At 45.3% G+C, this 27,864-nt stretch overlaps 1 protein-coding gene across 1 annotated transcript; it reads left to right on the plus strand.

Moving 5' to 3' along the window:
- The first annotated feature begins 22,505 nt into the window (after nucleotides 1-22,505).
- On the plus strand, nucleotides 22,506-27,099 carry HTR1B (5-hydroxytryptamine receptor 1B). Its single transcript, XM_083177167.1, has 2 exons — nucleotides 22,506-24,960; nucleotides 25,913-27,099. The coding sequence occupies exon 1, from the start codon at nucleotides 23,738-23,740 to the stop codon at nucleotides 24,896-24,898; it is 1,161 nt and encodes a 386-aa protein (XP_083033293.1). The 5' UTR covers nucleotides 22,506-23,737; the 3' UTR covers nucleotides 24,899-24,960; nucleotides 25,913-27,099.
- The last annotated feature ends 765 nt before the right edge of the window (nucleotides 27,100-27,864 follow it).

A 27,864-nucleotide genomic window follows, 5' to 3' on the forward strand; every position in this document is an offset into this window, starting at 1 on the left:
CCCTCCCGCCATTCGCGGGACCCCGCACCCCCCCTCCCGCGAATCGCGGGACCCCCGCTTTCCACCCTCCCGCGAGTCGCGGGAACCCCGCGACCCCCCCTCCCGTGATTCGCGGGACCCCCGCGAACCCCCCTCCCGCGATTCGCGGGACCCCCGCAACCACCCCGGTATCCGGACTATTGTTAGACAGCACTTACATCGACAGCCATTACATCGACACCATTAGTTCAACAGCTCAATAGGTCGACATGGTTTTAGGTCGACATACCATTAGGTTGACATGTCATTATGTCGACAGCTCATTAGGTCGACAGCTCATTAGGTCGACATGTTTTTAGGTCGACACTGCCATTAGGTCGACAGTGTCTATGTCGACAGTCAAAAGGTCGACATGGGTTTTTTCACTGTTTATTGAGCCGACATGTGCCGACAGGCGGTATTTCATGCCCTACTATCCACTAGGGCGTGGTGGGAGAATAAAATAGTGTGCCGAGCGCAGCGAGGCACCGTGCCCGAAGCATAGCGAGCGGCTGCGGTACACTTCAAACTGTGTCCATGTCGACTGTGTCGACATTTCGGCCAAAAAAACAGTGAAAAAACCCATGTCGACCTTTTGACTGGCGACATAGACTCTGTCGACCTAATGGCAGTGTCGACCTAAAAACATGTCGACCTAATGAGCTGTCGACCTAATGAGCTGTCGATCTAATGAGCTGTCGACATAATGACATGTCGGCCTAATGGTATGTCGACCTAAAACCATGTCGACCTATTGAGCTGTCGAACTAATGGTGTCGATGTAATGGCTGTCGATGTAAGTGCTGTCTAATATCCGTCCCAGACCCGACCACCCCCTCCCGCTATTCGCTGGACCTCCGCGACCACCCCCTCCCGCGAAACGCGGGACCCCCGCGACCCTCCCGCAAATCGCGGGACCCCAGCAACCCCTCCCTCCCGCGAGCCCCCTCCCGCGATTCGCAGGACCCCTGCATCCTCCCCTCCCGCGATTCGCCGGACCCCTGCGACCCCCCCTCCCAGCATTAAAAGGGCCCCCCGCGACCCCCCCTCCCGTGATTCACGGCACCCCCCCCTACTGTGATTTGCGACCCCCCTCCCGCAATTCGCGCCGCCCCCTCCCCCCGTAGCGCCCCCCTCCCGCGATTTGCGGGCCCCCTCGGCACTTCTCGCGATTTGCGACCGCCCCCTAATTCACACATTCGGGGACCCCACCTCCCGCGATTCATGCCCCCCTCACGCAATTCACGGCACCCCCCACACCCCCCTTCCTGCGATTCGCAACCCCCCACGACCCCCCCTCCCGCGATTCACGAAACCCCCCGTAGCGCCCCCGTAGCGCCCCCCTCCCGCGATTTGCGGGCCCCCTCGGCACCTCTCGCGATTTGCCACCGCCCCGTAATTCACACATTCGGGGACCCCCCCTCCCGCGAATCATGCCCCCCTCACGCAATTCACGGCACACCCCATACCCCCTTCCTGCGATTCGGAACCCCCCACGACCCCCCCTCCCGCGATTCATGCCCCCTCCCGCGATTCACGGACCCCCGCACCACCCCCCTGCGCCCACCCTCCCTTGATTCACGCCCCCCTCATGCAATTCACGGCAACCCCCCACACCCCCCCTCCTGCGATTCGCAGCCCCCCCACGACCACCCCCTCCTGCGATTCATGACCCCTCCCGTGATTCACGGACCCCCGCACCACCCCCCCTTGACTCACGGCACCCCACGCGCCCCTCCCGCAATTCACGGACCTCTGCAACCCCCCCTCCCGCAATTCACTAACCCCAACAACCCCCCTCCCGCAATTTGCGGACCCCCCTTCCCACGATTCAAGCCCCCCCGCGCCCCTGTCCACGATTTGCGGACCCCCGCCCCCTCCCGCTAACCGCGGATCCCCACACACCACCCCCCCTCCCGCAATTTGCAGACCCCCCAGACCCCCTTCCGGCAATTCCACCCCCCAGCGGACCACCGCGGCCCCCGCTCCCGCATTTCACGTACCCCCGTGACAATGGGGGATCCTGTACCACCACAAGCAGGTACCGCCCCTAGGTGGGAAATCCGGCCCTGGCTGCCGCACTGCAGGTTTCCCCACTGTCCTCTGCACCAGCGCCACAACTTTTATCAATGTCTTGCCCACATACCACTATTATACAGCCTCCTGCTCTCATGCACGCTCACTCCCTCCCAGTGGGAGGAGACGCTCACCCACTGCCGGGAGCTGCATACTGTCCCCCACCCTCCTCCAGTTCTAGGGATGCCCATCGACCATCAATGATTTTCAAATAATCGATGGTTTATGACCGATGTTGAATACTTTTGCCATCAATGTGGGAGGACACTGCCCTGCCTCCTGTTCTCCTGCCCCATAACTTCCGCCAGTGGAGACCCGCTCACCCTGTGTTGCCCACATTCCCCTATCATGCTTTACCGCCCAGCCTCCTGCTCTCATGCACCCTAACTCCCACCCAGTCGGAGGAGACACTGACTCCTGTATTTCTGTGCTGCCACGCTGGACCCTCACCCACTGGCTGAAGCTGCACAGTGTCCACCACCCTCTTTAGTCCCCCGTATGCCCACACACCCCTATCACTACCCAGCTTCCTGCTCTCCTGAACCGTAACTTCCACCACTGGGTAAGCGCTGACGCTGTGTTGCCCACATACCCCTATCATGCCTCATATCCCAGCCTCCTGCTCTCATGCACCCTAACTCCCACCCAGTAGGAAGAGACACTGACTCAGGGCCACCGTCCGGTACTCCTGTGCTGCCACGCTGGACCCTCACCCACTGCCAGAAGCTGCAATACAGGGCATCTTTCATACAATTCTAACGATATTTCTCACAATACAAATGTTCACAAATTAAGGGGCGTAGCCCCTTACGCCGGTGTGAAGAGCGCCCGTAGGGCGCGATGAATCACCTAGTATATATATATATATATAATCATATTTTCTCCAACAAATGAGCTGGTTGTTTAAATTTACCTGAGGCAGGCTGGCTGGGCTTAGCAGGGCAGGGCAGGGAAGCTGGCAGTGGCGGCAGGAGGACTGGACCAGAGAGGGTGCGTGAGACAGGAGGCAGCTGGATCCAGGCTACGCGAGTCATGATGACACCAGTGGTGGGCGGACGGCTACACCAGCGGTGGGTGGTGGGCGGGTGGCCGGCGGCGGGCCTGCAGACAGGCTTGCGGGATGATGACATCATCATCTCTTGTGGATCTGTCTCTATGGGGAGCTCTGCATCGGCGGCATGCGGGCACGGGCGGCAGTGGCACTGGGGAGAGAGAGGCTGCGTAGTGGGCTGGACTGGAGGCTTTTTCAGACACCCGGATTCAGAGAGAATCCTGGAATTCGGGAGACTGGAAAAGCCTCCTGGAGGGTTGCCACCATGAACGGGAGAATCCCAGAAATCCGGGAGAGGTGGCAACCCTAGTCCCTCCTAAGGGGATGGGAACAGAACTAGCTGAACCTGTGCCCCTCTCGAGGGGATGGGAACAGAACTAGCTGAGCCTGTGTCCCTCCTGAGGGGATGGAAATGCAGTGTATTAGCTTTGGAGCAGAGTAGAATACTTCAGTCTGGTAACTCCTATTAGCTTCGCTGAGAAGTTGGGCAAAAATTATGATTACTTTCTATGTACACTACATAATCAGTCCCTTGTTAGAAAGTCTGCAAGTATGCAAGTATGAAACTAGTACCAAACATGCAAGAGTCACTTTGCCAGGTGAGCTGCAACTTTTTCTGATGTTGGCACTAACTTTGCCTGTGACAGTTCGGTTTTCTCCTTAACTGCTTGGCTGTCAGTCTCCTGTGTAACATCTGAGGTGAAATATATAATTTCCTCTACTGGACGTGTGAGCTTATGCTTTCCTGCACTGTGTGTTATAAGTCTCGCACATCTCACGCATATCACCCTCCTCCGTGAGCTGCTGCAGGACCCACATTTCTTTGTCTCCAGGTGCACCGGGCAACACACAAGGAAGGATACTTGGCGTGCCTAATGCTGCCTGCTTTAATATACACAGCAGGAAGTGCTGCAGCTGTTAACAGTAAAGAAACTAAAGCCGACCGATAGGGGTAAGTGCATATGGTGCGCCCCCATGAAAACTGTTGTATCCTATTGAACTAACCTTGTTACTGCCCTGCTTCTTGTGTCGACATGCTGAATGTTGACATCTGTTTACCTAACCCATATACCACACCCATAATAAATAAGGGAGAAACTATAATTGGAATCATAGTAAGTGGAGGACAACAAAAATATAAAAATAGGAATAATATATGGACATACTTTTAGACAACAGAATATGGTATAGGAAATACAGAAGGAACTTTCATATCTTCCTGACAAATTGCTTTTTTCCCTTTCACGAAGAAAGATATACATTATTTGAGATAAAAAATATCCAATATAAACACAGGAAGTAATAGGAGGTACAGATGGAGCCCCTCTCATTGTTCAGAGGGCTGGCGATAGAATCGCCAGCCCTTGCCAGGCCCTACCATCTGTCGCCAGCCCTCGCCAGCCCTCGCCAGGTCCTGCCATCTGTCGGAAGGGGGCTTGTGTGTCTGCCGCCTCCACGTATGCCGTCACCGGTCCTCACCGCCTCCCCACACCCCCTCCTAAACCTGCCCATCTCCCTGAAGTGGACGGGTGACTGAGACATGCGTGCGTGTGAGACTCTCGCGCTTCCCAGTCTGATGGAGTCCCTCTCAGCCAGCGCTCGCCAGTGGACATTCTGGCGAGCGCTGGAGCTGAATGGGAGGGGCTCCATCTGTACATCTAATAAAAATAGAACAGAAAAAAAGAAGCAATATAAAATCATACAAAAAAAGTTTAAGAATAAAAATATAATTTTTGTTAAAAAAGTTGGTGATCAAAACATTCTTGCCCATGAGAAAAAGTATTAAAACAATATGTATATAATTTCTGGCATTATTAATTGAGTTAATTATTTACGGTACTTGTTTCCTAGCACGGCCACAAATCTTGGCCATCGGGGGTAATTTGAGTGGCCTGCGACGCGACCGACGCGATGCCCCCGATTTTTCCATTGAAATGCATTGAAAACAGTGAAAAATCGGGTCGGTCGCGTCGTGTGCACCTAAAAATGCTTAAATGGTCCAGACGCGATGCCCCCGATTTCCCCATAGGGAACAATGTTAAATGCTTCAATTTACCCGCGATGACCACGATTTCCCATAGGAAACAATGTTAAATGGATCAATTTACCCAAATCAGCATAGGAACAATAGTAAATGGGCCAAAAACACCCCTGAACATTGAAATGTCCCCCCAAAAGTAGTTGACGCCACCCCGCCATCAACGTGAACCCGAAGCGTGGCGAGCGCAGCGAGCCCGCGAGGGGCGGCGGTACGCGTCATCCGACCTTTCCATGCCCTACTATCCACTAGGGCGTGGAGTGAGAATAGAATAGTGTGGCGAGCGCAGCGAGCCACCGAGCCCGAAGCGTGGTGAGCGCAGCGAGCCCCGCGAGAGGACGCGGATACCTTCACAGGTAAACGCGTCCCTTTGCGGGCTTCCCAGGTGTCCGCGTCGCCATGGACACCTGGGAAGCCCGCGAGGGGACGCGTATAACTGTGAAGGTATCCGCGTCCCCTCGCGGGGCTCGCTGCGCTCGCCACGCTTCGGGCTCGGTGGCTCGCTGCGCTCGCCACACTATTCTATTCTCACTCCACGCCCTAGTGGATAGTAGGGCATGAAAAGGTCGGAGGACGCATACCGCCGCCCCTCGCGGGCTCGCTGCGCTCGCCACGCTTCGGGTTCACGTTGATGGCGGGGTGGCGTCAACTACTTTTGGGGGTCATTTCAATGTTCAGGGGTGTTTTTGCCCCATTTACTATTGTTCCTATGATAATTTGGCTAAATTGAGCCATTTCACATTGTTTCCTATGGAAAATCGTGGTCATCGCGGGTAAATTGAGGCATTTAACATTGTTCTCTATGGGGAAATCGCGGGCATCGCGTCTGGCCCATCGCACCCGATTTTTTAGCGGCCGCGATGCCCGCGATGGCCCCGATTTTACCCCCGATGACTGCGATTAAGGTCGTTGTGGCCGTGCTAGGAAACAAGTACCTTATTTACTTTTATATGGTTATTGATATCACTACGGAAATATTATGCATATTACTGTAAAGATAATGCTTTTTCCCAACTGAAGCTTAACCCACAGCGTTATGTGCTAGCTCGGAATCACTTAAGCAAATGGAACTGCAGCTGTATATTTTCTGTATGTAACACTCAATAATACAATTATTCAAATGTCAAATGCCAGAGAGTTCATCACACACGGAGCCACTATTATAAAAACCCTGTAGAGACTCCATTAGAGTGATATTCCGGTCATTAAACAATGGAAGGAATAACATGTGCAACATTTGCACAGGTAAGGTAAGAGCATATACAGTATATGCACTAGTAAGCCCAATCAAAGCAAATGCTTTCAAAGCTAGTAGATGTAGTTTCACTTGCTGCCAACAGATGGCAGTGTTTTGGAGCCACACGGACAATATATATATATATATATATATATATATATATATATATAAATATATATATATATATATAAAAGTGTATATCTTGTGGAGAACTGACCCACACCAAAAATATATGATGGTGATGATGATGATTATGAAAGAGTCACTGTTATTGGTGTGAGTAATGCAGACTATTCACAGTATTTATTTAATGGATTCATTGCATAAGAGCAATGTCTCAAATATTATTGTTTTTGCAAGGAAGACAACATATTTTTGTATTTAATTGAACAAATCAATTTAATTTTGTATCTACATTTGTTTTTCATTTAATTTTATTTGATATGTTAAATGCAAGATTGTTATTAATTGCACTATAAAGGATTAATTACAGTACAATATTGTGTACAAATTGGGTACTGAAGCTATAGCATGTACTACTAACTCTGTCACGCTACCTCTCCTGGTTTAATCCCATCAGGTATGCCCAGAAATGTTGCAGGCTGAGCTGCGATGCTGGCGCTGGCTAAAGTGGAAAATTTCTCTGCATGCCACTGATTCGTAGGTGTGCACCAGTGTAGTGCACCATCTGGCAACACCACCGGCACAGCTGCTCCCCCCTATTGTCACTCCCCTTGTTGAATGTATGCCAATGTCCCCTATTGATCGCCCGAATGCCTGAACACTAGAATTCCAGAGTGCCCGAACATTTGCAAGTGCCGGAACATGCCTGAGCACCTGAACACATAGTCATATTCATACAAGTTATATATTTCACTCGGCAGGAGCAAGTGCATTTTACACTTTTATCATTAGGGATATAACTTTACATCAGCATCTAAGAGTTTTATTGGTTTTAATGATGCAATAATGTACATATTTGAGGACACCAAACATTTTTTTCACCTGTAGCATAATAATCATAACATTATGTGGTACTTGTTTCCTAGCACGGCCACAACGATCATGATCGTGGGCATCGTGAGGAAAAATCGGGGGCATCGCGGCCATCGCAAGCACTAAAAAAATCGGGTGCGATGGTCGCGACGCGATGCCCGTGATTTCCCCATAGGGAACAATGTTAAATGGCTCAATTTAGCCGCGATGCCCCCGATTTCGCATAGGAAACAATGTTAAATGGGTCAATTTACCCAAATCATCATAGGGAACAATGTTAAATGGGCCATAAACCCCCCAAAACACCCCTGAACAGTGAAATGTCCCCCCAAAAGTATTTTACGCCACCCCACGATCAACGCGAACCCGAAGCGTGGCGAGCGCAGCGAGCCCGCGAGGGGCGGCGGTACGCGTCCTCCGACCTTTTCATACCCCCACTATCCACGTCGGCATGGAGTTGAGAATAGAATAGTGTGGCGAGCGCAGCGAGCCACCAAGCCCGAAGTGTGGCGAGCGGACGCGGATACCTGTGAAGCCCGCGAAGGGACGCGTTTACCTGTGAAGGTATCCGCGTCCGCTCGCCACGCTTCGGGCTCGGTGGCTCGCTGCACTCGCCACACTATTCTATTCTCAACTCCACGACGACGTGGATAGTGGGGGTATGAAAAGGTCGGAGGACGCGTACCGCCGCCCCTCGCGGGCTCGCTACGCTCGCCACGCTTCGGGTTCGCATTGATCGTGGGGTGGCGTAAACTACTTTTGGGGGGACATTTCACTGTTCTGTGGTGTTTTTGGGGCTTTCTGCCCCATTTACCATTGTTCCCTATGATGATTTGGTCAAATTGAGGTATTTAACATTGTTCCCTATGAGAAATCAGGGGCATCACGGGTACATTGAGCCATTTAACATTGTTTCCTATGGGGAAATCGTGGGCATCGCATCTGGACCATTTAAGCCTTTTTTAGCCGCATACGACACGACCGACGCGATTTTGACTTTTTTCAATGCATTTCAATGGGAAAATCGGGGGCATCGCGTCGGTCGCGTCGTATACCACTAAAAATGACACCCGATGCCCGCGATTGTGGCCGTGCTAGGAAACAAGTACCCATTATTATTTAAAAAAAAAAATGGATTTCACAAATGTACATTAAAACTTGTACCTTATAGTGGTACAGAATTTAGCGGTGGTTGAGGTTTAAATAATTTGAGGTTCTGGGTCCTCCTGAGTCTCACTATTTTAAATTATGTTACACAAAAACATATTGACGAAAAAGGAAATGCAAGATTGTCTTATTTATTCCAAGCAAACACTTCACAACAGTAGGCACTGCACACACATACATTAGGCGGCACATTATAAACAGCATCAAATTACAGAGAGATCAAAATCATTTTAAACTAAAAAAGTGACGAGATAATAATGTATACTACTGATGTCTAAATGCAATAATATTAATAAATTATGCATAATACTGTGAAGATAATGCTTCACTCTTTGCCACTGAAGCTTAGCTGTTGTATCTTATTAGATAGTTGGGAATCACTTAAGCAAACAGCTGGGAAGTGCAGCTGTATTTATTTTCTATACGTGTGCTACCTCGCCAGGTGATGTAGGAGTGTGTGCGGGTGTTGGAACAGTGGGGCAGATGTATTAAGCCTTAACAAGAGATAAATGCAAGGGTGATAAGAAGAGATAAACTTCCAGCCAATCAGCTCCTTACTGACTTTTTTCAAACACAGTCTGTAACATGGCAGTTAGCAGGTGATTGGCTGGATGTTTATCTCTCCTTATCACACTTGCATTTATCTCCAGTATGTCTTACCAAGGTAGGGAAGATATATTTCACTCTATTTTAGATCTCTTGATCCTCTTGGAACACCAGAGTGGTAAGAGACTTGTTCCAAACACTTTCAATAGTACTCTTTCATTTCAGATAAAAATATTTGATACAAAAAAATTGCCTAGATAATTTCAGGTAAAAGCAGACAGAGTAATGACCTCTCAAAATACAGTAAATTAATGTGCAAATGTTTACATAATGTACATGCTAAATTCACTGGAACTTAAACAGTTTGGATAGAAATGGTTATACTTTGTATACATGCAAATGCTGTAGTACTGTACTTCAGGTGATTAAATCCTGGGGATTAATAGAGGGTAGTACACATAGTGAGATACTGTATGCACTATATTTTAATTCAATTTTGCTTATAGAAGCAAAACTCAATCTCCTTATATATGTGTGTAATGTGTACTTCTTTACAGTCCTGTTGCACAGTTATAATCTTTTAGATGATGATCTATCGTTATCTCATTCCACATTCCATATACTGAGCGGAATGCTATAATATCACTGGACATGACTTGAGTGTTCCACCTGTATTCCAAACACACTAATGATAACCGCCAGTGGATCTAACTATAGGCTCACATGCACAGTTTACTAAATGAAGCCAATAGGAACTGATGCTGGTGGCAGAAGTGGCATTGCCGCCCACACGTGGAAGTAGGGAGGCATGGAACTTATTGAACAGTATTGAACATATAATAGTGGTGGTTTTAGACTGTATACAATGTTTTGGATCAACCCAGAAGTGACATCATGACTGGATCTAGTTGCTGATAATTGTCCTTGTTAGTGGGGTATAAATATGGGAATGCCCCAGCATGGGCATATCCCCTTAATGAAGTCTGTGATATCAAACAAAATGTGCTGGGAGATCTTTCGTGCCTGACGAGGACCTCTTTTTGAATAAGATAAGCATGTCTGGGTTTACTTTGGGTACTCTGGTTTCCTACACAATCCATAAATATAGTGGTAGGTTAATTAGCTCCCATCTAAATTATCTCTAGAATGAATGTGTGTACATGTACATGTTGTTAGGAATATAGATGGTAAGCTTCATGGCCATGCCTCCTCCATTAGCCATGCCTACTAGTTTTGCAGTGCTTGTGTACATATGCAGGACCTTGCTCCCAGTATCATTTGTCCACGCTACACCTCTGGTGATACTAATAATTCTCTTCCCCAGCCACAAATCCCCATCTATATATTTCAGCATTAAACTATGTAAAACTATGTAAAACTTACATTACCATGGGAAATAAGACTGGTAGAAGAAGAGAAACATGGGGTAGTAAGAGGAAAATGCTACGAAATAAGTAATCACAAAAGGATACTAGTAAATGTCTTACATTTCCACAAACTAGCAAGATGAACAAATTTGAAACTTTTTTTGACACTTTTAAACATAAATAAAATGCAATCTTTAACAATTACAAAAACAGTGAATCCAAGTCAGAACTTAAACCAAGATCCAAATACTATCCACTGGAATCAAAGTTAAGCCACATCAACACCTTCTATGAACAAGAAATGGAAGACATCAACCAATAGCTAAAATTAATTTGAAAAACTGCAAGGAATCTTTAAAATAACGACAGAAAAATTAATCTATACTAATAAAACAATCTGACATATGGGGGTGTGTGTGTGTGTGTGTGTGTGTGGGGGGGGTGGTATTTAGTTATCATGCATCATAGAGATGTGCCCAGTTACATTTTTGTAATCTCAGTGTTCCCATAATGCATTTGCCTTTTAAATTGTAAACTGACACATCTGTACTTTAAGGAAGCATCTCGACTCCAAAGTGACACAAGCTCATATACTATTTTAGAGAATGATCCATTGGAGAGGTATGCGGAGGAAGTAAATCATTACTTTTATTAGGTTTACATGATGGCAGATGTCATTAATTGAACCAAGTGGGAGATCATTAATAGCCAATATTGGAACTCTGACTTATCATCTCCCGGAACATGTACGTAGAAAATACGTAAAGAATCTTAAGTCAAATTTACCGGATACTGCGAGAATTCTTTAAATAGTAACTGGACTTCATCTTCCTAAATCTGTAAAATTTGATGGTATCCCTAAAAACTGCAGGGGTTTCTTGAATTAATGTGAGATCTACATTGCAACCAACCAATTTCCCCACTGCACTTTTGAGAGCTCTTTACTGTATTGTGCAGTGGCCGGTCCACTTCTGAAATTTTGTATTCCACTTGCCTAATATAATGATTGATCTCTGCACACCTTTGGATGACTCTCCAGTCTCCACTCACATAGTCCTTGAGAAAGAGCTGGCACTGCACACCTAGATTCATTCATAAATGTTAAGTAATTACTTCAATTCCCATTGCCAACCAAGACCACATTGACTGTACTAAGACTTTACGCTCATTTCACTGCGCACCTATCGGCAGGTGCCTACTGCATGTATATTTTATGTTTCTTATGTAGCACAACAAATCCATTGTGCGTTACAATTGGAAAAAACAGCGATATTACAAAACTGTGTAATAACAGATAGTCATAAGCTTGCAATCTATAGTGAAATAGGCATTGATACACAAGGTTAGGTGTTATCTAGTGCCTAACTGTCTACCATATTGCAATGGTTCTTGGTTTGCTGTGCGATGTGGTCACATCATGACCAAGTGCCAGAATAGAAAGTTTATGAAGGTTATGTGGGTGGTTCCAGAATTGGATAAGCTTACCTGAAGAGGTACTGTATTGTACGTTTTCAGAAAAACTTGAAGGTTTTTAGATTAGAGGAGAATCTTATTGTGCTTGGGAGAGAATTCCATATAGTTGGTACAGCCTGAAAAGGTCCTGCAATTCTGAATGGGAGCGAATAACAAGTGTGGATAAAAGATGTGGATTTTGTGAAGAGCGGAGAGGTCAAGTTGGGAGATATTTTGAGGTACTGTAAGCACAGATATTTACAATGGTGTAGTTTGGTTAATGGCCTTGTTTGCAAGTACTGTAAGATTATTTTTGTCACAATCCTGCCAGAACTCAGTGTGTTTGTCCTGTTTTACCTGCCTGTCAGTCTTGTTTCTCAGCCTGCTGCAGCAAGATCAAGATCTGAGCTTGTAATGAGCACCTGGGTGATTCTGATTCAGCCATTAACTCAGTTGTTACCACTTGAAAGATACAAGTTCCCTCTTGGCCTCATCCAGAGACTGTTCCAGGTGTGGCCATTCTCAATCACCCGGATGGCCAATCAGTGCTGCTCTGAGGGGTTATCCTCCCAGCCCTGCATAGACACTTTGCTTTTGCATTGTTGTCAATAACCTGGAAGGAAGCTTCAGTTTGTGTTCCTGCTTAAGCTCTGTATTATTCCAGTTACCCAGCATTTGTATCCTGCTTCCAAGCATTCCTACACCTGTGAGCTTCCAAGACCCTGCACCAGCATTCCTACACCTGTGTGCTTCCAAGACCCTGCACCAGCATTCCTACACCTGTGTGCTTCCAAGACCCTGCACCAGCATTTCTACCCCTGTGAGCTTCCAAGACCCTGCACCAGCATTCCTACACCTGTGTGTCTCCAAGTACCTGCACCAGCATTCCTACACCTGTGTGCTTCCAAGACCCTGCACCAGCGTTCCTACACCTGTGTGCCTTTAAGACCCTGCAGCAGTGTTCACCTGTTCCTGCATTACAAGTACCTGCACCAGTGTTATCCTGTACCCGTATCCAGTACCTGCTTCCTGTCCCAGCACCTGTGTTCCCAAGTCGCCTGCACCTGTGCTTCCAGTTACCTGCACCTGTGATTCCAAGTTATCTGCACCTATGTTCATCTGTGACAGTGTTCATCTGTTCCTGCCTTCCAGTTACCTGCACCTGTGTTTCCAAGTTATCTGCACCTGTGTTCATCTGTGCCAGTGTTCATCTGTTCCTGCCTTCCGAAGTTACCTGCACCTGTGCTTCTGAGTTACTTGCACCTGTGCTTCCGACTCACCTGTACCTGTGTTCATCTGCACCAGTGTTCATCCGTTCCTGCATTCCGAGTTACCTGCACCTGTGCTTCCGAGTTACCTGCACCTGTGCTTCCGAGTTACCTGCACCTGTGCTTCCGAGTTACCTGCACCTGTGCTTCCGAGTTACCTGCACCTGTGCTTCCGAGTTACCTGCACCTGTGCTTCCGAGTTACCTGCACCTGTGCTTCCGAGTTACCTGCACCTGTGCTTCCGAGTTACCTGCACCTGTGCTTCCGAGTTACCTGCACCTGTGCTTCCGAGTTACCTGCACCTGTGCTTCCGAGTTTTCTGCACCTGTGCTTCCGAAGTTACCTGCACCTGTGACCACTTGCACCCGCACGCTCCAGCATCTGCACCTGTGTCCACCTGCCTCTGCGTGCCTCAGTACCTGCACCCGCAACCACCTTCACCACTGCCTACCGTGCTTCCGGCACCTGCTCTCCAGTGGTCCAACTCCGTGCTTCCGGCACCTGCACTCCAGTGGACCTACTCTGTGCGTTCCAGCTCCTGTGCTCCCGTGCCTCTACTACGTGCCTCCAAGTAACTTATCAGTTCCCAGCTTTCCAAAGACTTTTACAGACTTTCAAATGTCCCCTGTACCAGTTCATTATATGCAATAAACATTACCCATTTGTATCCACTTGCCTCCGTCCTGTTTCCATTGGGTTGTCAGCTAGCCACCAAGGTCACTCCCGGGTCCCAAATCCCCAGTCGTGACAGTATGCAAAAGCCCCTGGACTTGGCTAGTGACTTTAAAGTGGCTATGCAAAATCTGACAGCAATACCAATGGGAACCTACCACCACTCACTTATCCAGCTGCAAGAACTTTTGGCAAAAATGTTTCCCATAATAACTACGTTGCTCAGTTACACTCCTGAGGTTGTGAAGCCCATCAACTACAGCTCCAAAGTGAAAGGAGTCTCAGTGAAAGTACCTGTGAAATCTGAAAGGCCTCCCAACCTTCAGAGCGAAATTTCTGTCCAGGGCAAGCGGAGGTCCCAGCTTTCAGAATCTGAACGCCAAAGACGCAGGTCTCTCCATTTATGTTTCTACTGTGGTAATCCAGACCACTTCATTGAGAATTGTTCACTCCGCAAGCCCAAGAACAAAGTGATTCTGACCACATCCAGTCTTCAGCCCCAAGTGGGGGTCCGCAGTCTTCAGCCCCAAGTGGGGGTCCGCAGTCTTCAGCCCCAAGTGGGGGTCCGCAGTCTTCAGCCCCAAGTGGGGGTCCGCAGTCCTGTGTCCACTCCGGTTCCAGCCGGTTCAAGTACCTCCATTGATGATCCGGTTCCAGCCGTCAGTCAGGAGGCTCATTCGGTTCCAGACGATTCCGACACCTCTGGACCTCATCCGGTCCCATCCGTCAGTCCAGAGTCCACTCCGGTCCCAGCCGGTTCAAGTACCTCCAATGATGATCCGGTTCCAGCCGTCAGTCAGGAGGCTCATTCGGTTCCAGCCGATTCCGACACCTCTGGACCTCATCCGGTCCCATCCGTCAGTCCAGAGTCCACTCCGGTCCCAGCCGGTTCAAGTACCTCCAATGATGATCCGGTTCCAGCCGTCAGTCAGGAGGCTCATTCGGTTCCAGCCGATTCCGACACCTCTGGTTCTCATCCGGTCTTAACCGTCAGTCCAGAGTCCATGCCGGTCCCAGCCGGTTCAAGTATATTCAGGGATCATCCGTTGCCATCCATCAATCCTGAGTCCATGCCGGTCCCAGCCGGTTTAAGCATCTTCAGTGATCATCCGGTCCCATCCGTCAATCCAGAGTCCCTGCCGGTCCTAGCTGGTCCAAGTACAATCGGATGTCCTCCGGTTCCAGCTGGTCCAAGTTTGTCTACTTCCACGTCTGTACTATCCTTCAGCCCAGAGACTCTCCCAAACTTACCTGATCCTGATAATTCCAGCCTGTCTTCTATCGACTCCCACTGTGTTGAAAAAACAGTTAGTACTCTAGAGACTCTATACTTTAACACAGATTTAGCTCAGTCCTCCAAGATGGAACTCTCCGAACAAGATCAAGCTCTTCTTGACCAATATATCAAAAATTTTCGGGCTGCCAGAAAACAGGCTGGTTCACAGTCGTCACCAAAGACTCAGTCCATAGATATGGAACTAAATTATATGGCTCTGTCTCCTTCCAAAGATTCCTTCGAGTTTTCTGCTGAATATCCCACATCTTCAAGGTCTGTACCCATGAGCTTAAGAGTTGGCTGTGTTTCTCTGTCTCATCCTCAAGTGGAACCTTCTACGGTACCTTGCCCCAACAAGTCTTCAGAAACCTCCAGTCAGAGCAAGGCAGTCTTAACTCTAGACATGGATTCTGATTCAGAGTATGATGAGGATTATGACTCTACCCCTTTCCTTGAAAATCCTGTTTCACCTTGCCCTGTCTTACCGCTGAGAAAAATTCAGTTAGATGCTAAAGATGGCTATCCGAAAGCCCCTGGATATCGAACAAGATTTAATTTGAGTCTTAGTGGTGCCTTAGCCTCAAGGGCCCGATCTTCTCGTCTCTCAGTTCCAGTCAAAAATACTTCAGTTATCCCTGATGAATTTGATTCTACGTCTTTCTCCAGTGGTCCTCTTCGTCCAAGTCAAGTGTTCCTTCCGGACGGAAGTCATCCTCATTATCGTGTCCAATGGAACGGGAATTCCGTTTACATCGACGATGGATGGTCCACCTGTTCTGATGATGAGGCAGAATTGTGACTTTTCTTCAAAGTTCCTGAAGTGTCCGGTGGCCACCCGTAAAGGGGGGGTACTGTCACAATCCTGCCAGAACTCAGTGTGTTTGTCCTGTTTTACCTGCCTGTCAGTCTTGTTTCTCAGCCTGCTGCAGCAAGATCAAGATCTGAGCTTGTAATGAGCACCTGGGTGATTCTGATTCAGCCATTAACTCAGTTGTTACCACTTGAAAGATACAAGTTCCCTGTTGGCCTCATCCAGAGACTGTTCCAGGTGTGGCCATTCTCAATCACCCGGATGGCCAATCAGTGCTGCTCTGAGGGGTTATCCTCCCAGCCCTGCATAGACACTTTGCTTTTGCATTGTTGTCAATAACCTGGAAGGAAGCTTCAGTTTGTGTTCCTGCTTAAGCTCTGTATTATTCCAGTTACCCAGCATTTGTATCCTGCTTCCAAGCATTCCTACACCTGTGAGCTTCCAAGACCCTGCACCAGCATTCCTACACCTGTGTGCTTCCAAGACCCTGCACCAGCATTCCTACACCTGTGTGCTTCCAAGACCCTGCACCAGCATTTCTACCCCTGTGAGCTTCCAAGACCCTGCACCAGCATTCCTACACCTGTGTGTCTCCAAGTACCTGCACCAGCATTCCTACACCTGTGTGCTTCCAAGACCCTGCACCAGCGTTCCTACACCTGTGTGCCTTCAAGACCCTGCAGCAGTGTTCACCTGTTCCTGCATTACAAGTACCTGCACCAGTGTTATCCTGTACCCGTATCCAGTACCTGCTTCCTGTCCCAGCACCTGTGTTCCCAAGTCGCCTGCACCTGTGCTTCCAGTTACCTGCACCTGTGATTCCAAGTTATCTGCACCTATGTTCATCTGTGACAGTGTTCATCTGTTCCTGCCTTCCGAAGTTACCTGCACCTGTGCTTCTGAGTTACTTGCACCTGTGCTTCCGACTCACCTGTACCTGTGTTCATCTGCACCAGTGTTCATCCGTTCCTGCATTCCGAGTTACCTGCACCTGTGCTTCCGAGTTACCTGCACCTGTGCTTCCGAGTTACCTGCACCTGTGCTTCCGAGTTACCTGCACCTGTGCTTCCGAGTTACCTGCACCTGTGCTTCCGAGTTACCTGCACCTGTGCTTCCGAGTTACCTGCACCTGTGCTTCCGAGTTTTCTGCACCTGTGCTTCCGAAGTTACCTGCACCTGTGACCACTTGAACCCGCACGCTCCAGCATCTGCACCTGTGTCCACCTGCCTCTGCGTGCCTCAGTACCTGCACCCGCAACCACCTTCACCACTGCCTACCGTGCTTCCGGCACCTGCTCTCCAGTGGTCCAACTCCGTGCTTCCGGCACCTGCACTCCAGTGGACCTACTCTGTGCGTTCCAGCTCCTGTGCTCCCGTGCCTCTACTACGTGCCTCCAAGTAACTTATCAGTTCCCAGCTTTCCAAAGACTTTTACAGACTTTCAAATGTCCCCTGTACCAGTTCATTATATGCAATAAACATTACCCATTTGTATCCACTTGCCTCCGTGCTGTTTCCATTGGGTTGTCAGCTAGCCACCAAGGTCACTCCCGGGTCCCAAATCCCCAGTCGTGACAATTTTACACTGAATAAGATAGATTACAGGTAACCATGGAGGGAAAAACAGAGTGGATATGCAGATGATGGACATCTACGGAGGAAGGTTAGCCATATTTTTAGGTGTTAGTAACATGATTTTGAGACAGATTGAATGTGGGAAACAAAGGACAGTTCAAAGTCATGGATGACATATAAGCAGAGACCTTGTGGGGTAGAATTGATTGTTGAGTTCTTAAAAGTGAGAGATATCAGGTTGGTAACTATACATTTAGTTAAATATAATTCATTCTGTTTTTGAAATATTAATTTTGAGGTGTCGAGGGTTAGTGTCACCCAATGTAGTGACTCATGTCACCCCCATTGGGCCTCCTCCCATCAGTCTCCTGAGCACATTGCACTGGTACAGCTGTCCTTTGCACTACTAATTACATATGTTAGTACATATGCAATTAGTATCTGCACAAAATATATAATTATATATATATCATCTATATATATATATATGTGTAGTGTCTGTCAGTCTCCGAAACACTGCCATCTGCTGGCAAAGAGTGAAACCACATCTCTTTCTCACACATGCACAAACACAGAAGGTAGCAGTCTAGGCTTTTGCTTCGAGCAGGATTACTAGTAATAGTATTTATATGTGGCACAGGTAACTTGCTGTTTTTCTATTAAGCTTAATATTAATCTGGGTATGAAAATATTTCTCCCTTCAGAACAAGAGACAAAACTCCTTAAAAATGGCCACCGTGTCCCATTGAAATCAATGAGAACTAGAGGGAAAACTGAAGTATATTTAGATATAAATAGGTTGACTGCACTAGTGCAAAAGTGCTTCTTATATACTACTATTTGACATCAGGGACATGCAGACTGCAGAGGTAGGGGTGCGGGTGTGATTTCAACTTTGTTTGAGTGACGCCACTGAATGACATTAAGGCAAGAGAATTGTCAACTAGATCTAGAAGAACAAGAACTGAGTAATTTATTATTTATTTATATATATATTTTAACAGTTATTTATACAGTGCACACATATTCCACAGCGCTTCACATGCCCCTGCCGGAGGAGTTTACGATCTATATTTCTTTCCACATGTACAAGCAAACGCATTCTTTCTAGTGTTAATTTATTGTGAGCCAATTAACATACCATATTTTTTTTTTAATTGGGGAGGAAACCAGAGTACCTGGAGTAAACCCAAGCTCAGGGACAATATACAAACTCTGCATAGATAGTACCATAGTGTGAATGTTAGCAACTGAAAATTGGATTCTATTGAGCCAATCTTGTGCGAAGCTCCCCTGGAGCCCACTCCTGATTGGCTAAAGAAGGACCCGGTGAGTAACATTCTCGTGTGGAGTAGCAAGTGTAAATACACTTGCGGCTCTTCAGTCCAGTGGTATGGGGTTTCTATCGTGAATACTACATGGAACAAAGAGGACAAAATCTCCATCGGAGGGGATGGTGAGAATAATTTCTTTTCACAGGTACCTCTATGGAATTCTACAAGAGAAAAAGACAGGCCTACAGATGTAGCGCCGCTCATTCAGTGCTGGGGCTCGTCAGACCACCCCCACTGGCAAGTGGACGCTGACTGGGATGACCAAGTTTCCTGTCGACAGGGGGGCGGGAACCCTGCCCATCTCTGCTTCAGGGAGACGTGCAGGGTTAGGGGGGGCAGGAAGTTGGGGGAACGTGTTGGGAGCCGGCAGCAAGGCGGCAGGGACCAAGGTGGAGCTCCGTTGTAAGGGTACGCACGTGTGTCTCGTGCACATGCGTCTCCTTCCTGTGGCTGGTAAATCTACCACCCCATCTGTACCGCCTCATCTGTACGGTGGACCCTATAAGTGAGTATGTATGTGTGTGTGTAGTATGTATTAATGTTTTACTTTATTAGAGTGTGTGTGTGTGTATGTGTGTGATTTATCCGGGTAATTGGTTATGTTGTGGAATTACAAGAATCAGCAGACCCTTTAATGCCCCGCATGCTGGGACTTGTGGTTATTACACTATTTACACTCTTTATTGTGGGTTCCCCACTCCCCCAGGGACCCGGCCTGGGCTGACCAGCCAGGTGTGATCATGTTTTGGCTGGGAGATCTTATTTAAAAAGTGTACCCCAGCTGTGGCATGACACTGCTGGTTGCTTGAGCCTGGTGTTGGTTGCTCAAATATGAGGGACCCCTACTCCTTTGCGAGAATACAGCAGCTTAGTCTATATGCTGTATTCTCCGTTCGTATTTTTGGGTTGATTACGGCCAATGCCAGTCGTACTCGTTTATACCGCGGTTCAGCCATAATCTTCAAGCTTAGTAAATTCCCCCTATATACTGTATGTTATACTCTTCTATTAATTAAATTGTATAATTTTTTTCAAAAATGATTTATTTCACCTGTTTATTTGGAGAATTTTAAGTATCTCTCATGTATTTATATTTTCTATTTTTTAAATTATATTTTTAAAATACTTAATGTGACACCATTAAAGACTAAACAAGATCCTTTATCAGAAGTCCGCAGTCCATGTTTCGGCTCTGTGGAGCCATTATCAAGACTTTTAACAGGAGGCAAGAGGACATATTGGACAGAAGACATAATGCTAGTCACCCAGGTCCACCCCTTTATAGCCAAATAATCTGGAAGTGGTCATTCCCCATACTGGGTAACAGAAAACAAGGTGAAAACCTGTTATATGACATGCACAAAAGCTATATGTGACTCACTGGAGGAGCACCCCAAGATTGTCAATATACAGTGGGGACAGTGGCAGGTGGGGAGTTTGATTGGGGCGGTACAACTGTTAAATCGTAACTCCGGTGTCCTAAGGGGAGCTCAGGGAGTACAGGCACCTCTCGTGGAGTAGGAGGTCTTGCCCTTCTGCTCCACAGGAGGTTTCTGTCCTCCCTGAGCTCGCCTTAGGACACCTGCGTTACGGTTTGACAGGTGTACCGCCCCAGTCAAACTCCCCACCTGCCACTTTCATTTATAGTGACAATCTTGGGCTGCTCCTCCATATGTATATACCATATATGTGTATATAGGATTAGACTGGAACTCAACAGAAAAGCCAGCGCATAAAGCTAGAGTGTCATAATTGTGTAATGTATGCAAATGTCTAAAAGAAGTCAGCGCCACTACATTAACAATTGGAGGGCCACTGACTTATTTTGGATGCTTTTATACTTGTATATATAGTGTGACTGTCTTAAAATATCACTTTAGTATCTGCTTGTGGGTTCTGATTCTGAGTTGGGAAGAAAAAAAAGAAATGGCAAGTACATACCTGGGCAAATCATGTTGCGTGCAAGAGGAGCAAATACATACATCATTTTGCATGCAGGCTAAATACTTGCTGTGTTTGCATGTAGTCCACAAATGCTGGAAAGCTTAATTCATAAACAGCCATTTGAACATGCGTCTCTCACATCTACTGTACAGGAAACCTCTTTGCACATGTTACATCTGCCCCACCTAAAGTGCAACATGTTTTTTCCATTGTGCATTTTTTACTTGTTCTTTCTTTTTTGCACTGGAGACTGGAAATACCCTAGCCGGTGTCCAAAGTCTGTAGTTGCCAATTATCAGTGGATTTGCTAACAGTAAAATATACTCATATTTTAACCTGTCAGTAAGAAAAATAGAGAACTGTAAAACATATCACTAGAGATAAGCAAAGTGAATTGAATCTCACTGCAGAATAGGACATTTCACAGATGAAGGAAAGTTGGCAAAATGATCTTTCAGTTTAGTTTGCGCTTGACTGTTTCCCAGAATGCTTGTTTCGCACTTTAATATTCATATATCACCAAATTCATAATCTGAGATTAGAACTGCGACATTGACAGTTAATTAATTCTGCCTCCTGATGCAATTGGAATAGGATGTACTCCAGTTGAAACAAAAATCATTGTGTAAAATCTGAATGAAACACAAACTCCGAATGATAATGTGAAAAAAATGTGAAATTGGTTGTACTGTATATTCAAGATGACATTTTGTCAGCACTCATATTACATTCATCAGATCAGTGATTTAGTATAAATATATAAATATACATAAATAAATATGTCAATATCTACTTGTTTACTACTTGTTTATCCCTAGTCCCACAGTAAGGAGGAGTAAAATAATGTTAAGTGTGGCAGACCCATCAGATACTAATTTAGTTAAGATCACAAGACTTCATAACTGAGATTTAAGTAGGCTACCTTTGAAGCCCAGCATTGTATATATTACTTGCTTCATTTATTAACTAAGACAAATATATACTTAAGAAACAGTGGCGCTACAGTACCTGTCTTATCTAAGAGATGCAGAACCCCTAGAATCACAGTGTTTCACACCTGACTGAAAATGACAGTTAGAAAGGGAATTGCCTGTGGTAACCTCCATTTATGTCAAGAAAATAGATTATTTTTAAACAAAACAAGGACGAAAACCATAACTTGTATTTTAACCTATTCTATCTTATGGAGAAATACCATTTTAACACAAAATCCTGTTTTTGTTACCTTTTTTGACAATGAAACTATTATATTCTATAAAAATGACAATACATCTTAAAGGTGCATACACCCTATACAATATTTTAAAACGATATGTGCGATAATTCTATTGTTACCGATATTATCGTGCATATTGTCTAGTGCGTATGCACTATATCGTCAACAACTGAATGTTCAGCTGGGGGAGGGGGTGATGTCACTGAATAATATCGTTAACAATATCGTTTAGTGCATACCCAGCTTAAAGAAAGGCAGATTTTTCACTCAAAACATTATAGCATATACATATAGACAATAACATGATAATAGATCTATAAATGTATTAGAAAGCTGAATAGGCAAACATAAAAATCAATCAACGTTTCAGTTCTCCTTCCTCTCTAACTCTTTTGTATTGTGTTCAGCATTGTTAAGAACATTGACAATGCTTACATACATCCCACAAATATTCAGCCAAGAATGCAGAGAAGATGCTTCCTACAGTTCAGCTCTCTCCCTTACCGCACAGCCCTTAGTTGCAGTGTTAAAAGATTCTGTTCATTTCCCTACACCCCCCTCTTCCACTCCCACACCAGCGTCTATGTCAGCAGCATCAGCACCGGAGGAGAAGTACTACTACTGCTGCTGCTTGGTAAAAGAGAGCACAGACCAGACAGGAGAGAGATGAACGGCAGCTCTCAGCACTGCTCCAGCTACACAGCGCTGCTCGGGTCACTCAGCTGCACAGGGGACTTTGGCCAAGGATATCTGAGACTACCTGTAAGCTGACAGGTAGCACAGCAGCTGGATTCTTCCAGGACAAGGAACCACATACAATCCAGAAGTCTGCAAGGGATCCTCGCACACTTCCAGACAAGTTTTGTTTTCTGGGACTGCACCAGCAATAAGTACTTTCCTGCTTAATAAGGCTGGAGGAATCAGGACAGAGCCTTGCAGCAGCCTCCACAGGACACCTTGAATGAGCTACAGTATCACAGGAAGAATCAGACTCACAAGTAATTTTAGGGGGGATGCACAGACTGTTGTGAGTGGCAACATCATTTCTGAATGTAACAATGGATGTCCTCTGTGCCTGAGAATGAATTGTACCAGCACAAATAAGGTGATTTTTAAGATCTTTATTAAAACAGCAATAATAACAGAAAATAATTTCTATAGTAGTGCTAGGTTGGGAAACATAAAAAAAGCAATGTTATATTTTTAACTGATAGTTGAACTAGCTACAGTAGCTTACAATCGGACGGGAATTCTATATTCTCTGTACCATTACGACGTGCGATAAAGGCTATTTAAACTCTTGGATGTATTCTCAGTGGAACCTGACCTGCAAGCAGATGGAGCCAGACGTGCTGAATTAGGGGCATTAGGACCCTCTCTCGTCAGGTTTCTTGGAAGGTTTTGGCTGCATCTGTTTTTTTTTTGTTATTACATTTTTAATTCTTTATATAACTTCTCGAAGTGTTAGCCATTAAATAACCCCCAGTACAATAAGCACAGATCACCTTTGTATTTTGGCCACACAGTCCAGTGAATGAAGACATGTTCTGTCATCAGGGATTTTTAACCTTGCATTTCTATCACAATGAAGGTCCATAAATGTGTCCAGTTCCTTATACCATTGTGTTAGTTATTAGATAACCCCTGGAGGTATCATTTATGCTTTAATCTAGCGGACTGCTGAAACTCTGTGATGGAGCCACAGACCCATTGCCAACCAACTGCTGACAATCTGAATGTCTCTCAAACCAATTACTCCCGTGATGATGGAACAAGTTGCATTACAGGTCTGGACAGCTATGGACAGGAGTCTGGGATGTCCTTCTGGAGCATAATCCTCACCATTATCTTGGCTCTCATTACTCTTGCCACTTTTTTGTCCAATGCATTTGTAATTGCAACGGTCTATCAGACCAGAAAATTGCACACGCCTGCCAACTATCTCATAGCATCGTTGGCATTCACAGACCTTTTAGTGTCTATCCTTGTGTTGCCAATCAGCACCTTGTATACTGTTACTGGTCAATGGACCTTGGGGCAGATTATATGTGATATGTGGTTGTCATCTGATATCACTTGTTGCACTGCATCTATTCTCCATTTATGTGTCATAGCCTTGGACAGATACTGGGCGATCACAGATGCAGTTGAATACACAAAGAAAAGGACTCCAAAAAGAGCAGTTGTTATGATCGCTCTGGTGTGGGTCTTCTCCATATCAATTTCCATGCCCCCACTTTTTTGGCGTCAATCAAAAGTGGAAGATCTGCCAAAGTGCAACGTCAATACAGACCATGTTTTGTATACTGTTTATTCCACTATTGGGGCATTTTATTTTCCAACATTACTTCTAATTGCCCTTTATGGGAGAATCTATGTAGAAGCCAGATCCAGAATTCTGAAACAATCTCCAAAGAGCACAGGGAAAAGATTGACAAGGGCTCATCTCATTACTGACTCTCCAGGATCTTCCTCTATCTCCTCCACCAACTCAAGGGCTGCAGACCTGGCAAGTGACAATAGTTCCCCAGTGTATTTGAATCAGGTCAAAGTTAAAGTGTCAGATGCTCTCCTGGAAAAGAAGAAGATCATGGCTGCCAGGGAGAGGAAGGCTACTAAGACATTGGGAATTATACTTGGAGCTTACATCGTGTGTTGGTTACCATTTTTCATCATCTCATTGGTTATGCCCATTTGTAAAGAAGCTTGCTGGTTTCATCCTGCTATTTTTGACTTTTTCAACTGGCTTGGATATCTTAATTCTTTAATAAATCCAATAATCTATACAATGTCAAATGAGGACTTCAAGCAAGCTTTTCACAAACTGATACATCGTTTTAGCTGCCCATCATGATTGTAGTCCCCATCGACTACATGATGCTACATGAATGCACTTGTCTGGGTCTGATAGCTCAGGTAAGATCTCTTTCTCTGCAGATCATACTGTAGGTGACTGTTATTGGCAGTGTGCTAGGGTGGAGGTGACTAAACGTGCAAGGCTGCATTATGGAGGTGTGTGCACTGGGTCTGCAGTGGATCATTGTCATCTTGTATATCATAGTCACATAACAGGAGAACATAGCATTGTACATGTGTCTCTGCTGGCAGCGCTGCAGCCTATAATAGATGTGCTTATTGGATCGATCCGTAAATTTGTTTTCCAGTTAATGTAGTTCAATCTGAGTTAACTAAACCGATTTGCTTGTGAAACATCTAATTGGGAGTCGATATACAAAGTGACGTTGATATATCTGATTTAAGAGATAGTGTAGAGCATTAAGTAGACAGCAGTGATTTTGAGAATAAGCAGGAAAATCCAATCAGGCAGCCTTTTGTTTTCTTTATCAAATTAAAATGAACATCATTCATATTTAACCTTGGTTGTTAATTTATTTCCCACCAGTTCTATTAACACAAGCCTGACTAATTATATTGCTTTAACTTCACACGCAAGCTCATTATGTGTAGCCAGCCTCTTGTGTACACCATCCCACAATAAGTATGTAATGTATACTTCATGGTGGTCAAACGTTAATTACAGTCCCCTCCAGGTGCACACAAGGTCGTGATGGCTGCACGTCTGTGTCTTAAGAGGCATCGTGACCTTTTACAGGGTGAAAAATGCTTCAACCTCCCCCTTATGTCCATCTAACATCCCCTTGATTTATATAATATTGCAGTTAACGCCACTTAGCGATGGCGTTAATCATCGTTTTGACAGCCAATCTTCCTTTCTTAAATACTATGCATGTGTGCTTATTGATAATCTCCCGTACAAATCATAGAAGATCATAGTTCTATTTTTATTATATGCCCCCCTTTTGACACTTTATCAATAATTCTATGAATGTTTTCCTTTTGTCTGCAGAACCCAGTCGATATTGTAAAGAATCACTGCCTGAAACTCTCTATCCTGAGTTGTCAGACTCATGAATGCTGCTGAGCACAAACGTCAATACATACTGCCATCCTACTGTTCAGCCCTGCATTTCACTGATATGACTCTAGCAATGATGCTGCTTAAATTTTCACTCATGTCAAATGCAAAGAGTTCATTCTTCAGATCAATGCTTACAATTGACATATGGATTGGAAAATTTACTTAGACTAATATTTCTATTTTGTTTGATTTTCACTTTATTTTCATTGACACCATTGCCTTTTGGGCATAAAGGATTCTGGGTAATTCCTTCCATGCGCCCTGTAGGGGTGTACATAGCTGTTATGTTTTTTTGTCACTTGTTCTAATGTGTCTATATGTATGCTTGTACTTAATTTCTGTAGAGAGAACAGGTTCATATGATTTTAAAGCAATGCTTTAAAGATGTGTTGCGTTTTGCAAGGTGCCCATTCATCTCAACGTTCTTGGCAAATGTGGCCTGCAGGAGTGTGCAAAGGCTAAATTGGTGTTCAACCAATCAATCTGAATCACACAGCAGTCATATATCCTTACAATGTAATGTGGGTGAATACTGTATGTATTAATGTATCATCTATTGGATGGAAATGTAACAGAATGATCTGCCCTTTTATTGACTGCTATCTGCCTTTTATTGTAATGTGAAGACATGAAAGTATTTTCAGGAAAGTCAAATGACATATGAACAATAGTTTTAATACTGAAGTATAAAAAAAAGACATAGTGTTTATAATTAAGCTACAGTATAAGCGATGCACACCCCTACTACCCCAAGCACAGAGAATGTATGTTTTATTGCTTATACAAGAAATAAACCTACCTAAAATGTATTTTATTGTACACTGTCCTCAACTTCAAATGACTTTGTTTCCAAAGTCATTCACATGCAAAATAAATGACTAGAATTCTCAATCAGATCAGTTTATTTTATTATTAAATGTCACTGGAGAGTATATAAATGTATTTTATAACCATGGGCACTGTGAAAAAGGTCTAATTCAGAGAAGAAGCCATAAAATGGAATGACACTCTTCAGTATTGTTGTGATATAACTGTTTAGATGTGGTTTCTTCATGTGTACTACCAAGTACAGTACAAGTATGTTGAATGAGTAAACACAGATTAAATTATTATTAAATATAATAAATCAAAAATATTTTTAATTTTTTTTTTAGTAGAGCTTTCTTCTCTGTTCGTCTCCCAGTGGAGTAATATGAGTTACAATGAAACGTGCTCAAATAGATAAGTGCCATCATTTTTTAAGAAGGATTGAATGACAGTGATTGGCATATCCACTTTAGCTTAGACCGGGTCGCCATATCCGAACAGAAGTCATTATTTTGTAGGCTGAAAGAATATTCTAGAGAATATAGAGGGCCTGATTCAGACTTGATCACATTGTAGCAAATTTTCCAGCGGCAGTGATCAGGTAAATGCTGCCCTGCTAGAGTGAAATCCCACCTTGCGAATTAATGTGCTCACTGTGTGAATAGATGATTACAGCTGCGGATCTATTCGCAGCTAAGCGAGTATGTCCAAATCCATTAGTAAGCCGCTCACCATCAAATGATTCCCCAACTGGTCACCACTGATTGCAGGCCCTGAGTAGCCAGGGACTTAATCGTCGGCTGCGAAGAAATCAGCATCATCAAGGCCAGAGCTGATGTCACACATCCTTTCCTAAACGACTTGGGCACACCTGCGTTTTCTTCTTGGCACGCCTGTGTTTATTCGGGCACGCCTGTAGTTTCTTTTAGTACGCCCATTAAACGTCCGGTTACCACCGCCAGATGCTGGCTACCATTCAATCAATTTAGGAACAACTAGCAAAGAAAAAAGTAGCAGAATTTCATTGGTGGATACCGTCATGCTTGCGCAGTCTATTAATAATCGGTCACTCT

This window comes from Crinia signifera, chromosome 3 (genome assembly GCF_055691185.1).
Source record: "Crinia signifera chromosome 3, ASM5569118v1, whole genome shotgun sequence".
Taxonomy (NCBI): domain Eukaryota; kingdom Metazoa; phylum Chordata; class Amphibia; order Anura; family Myobatrachidae; genus Crinia; species Crinia signifera.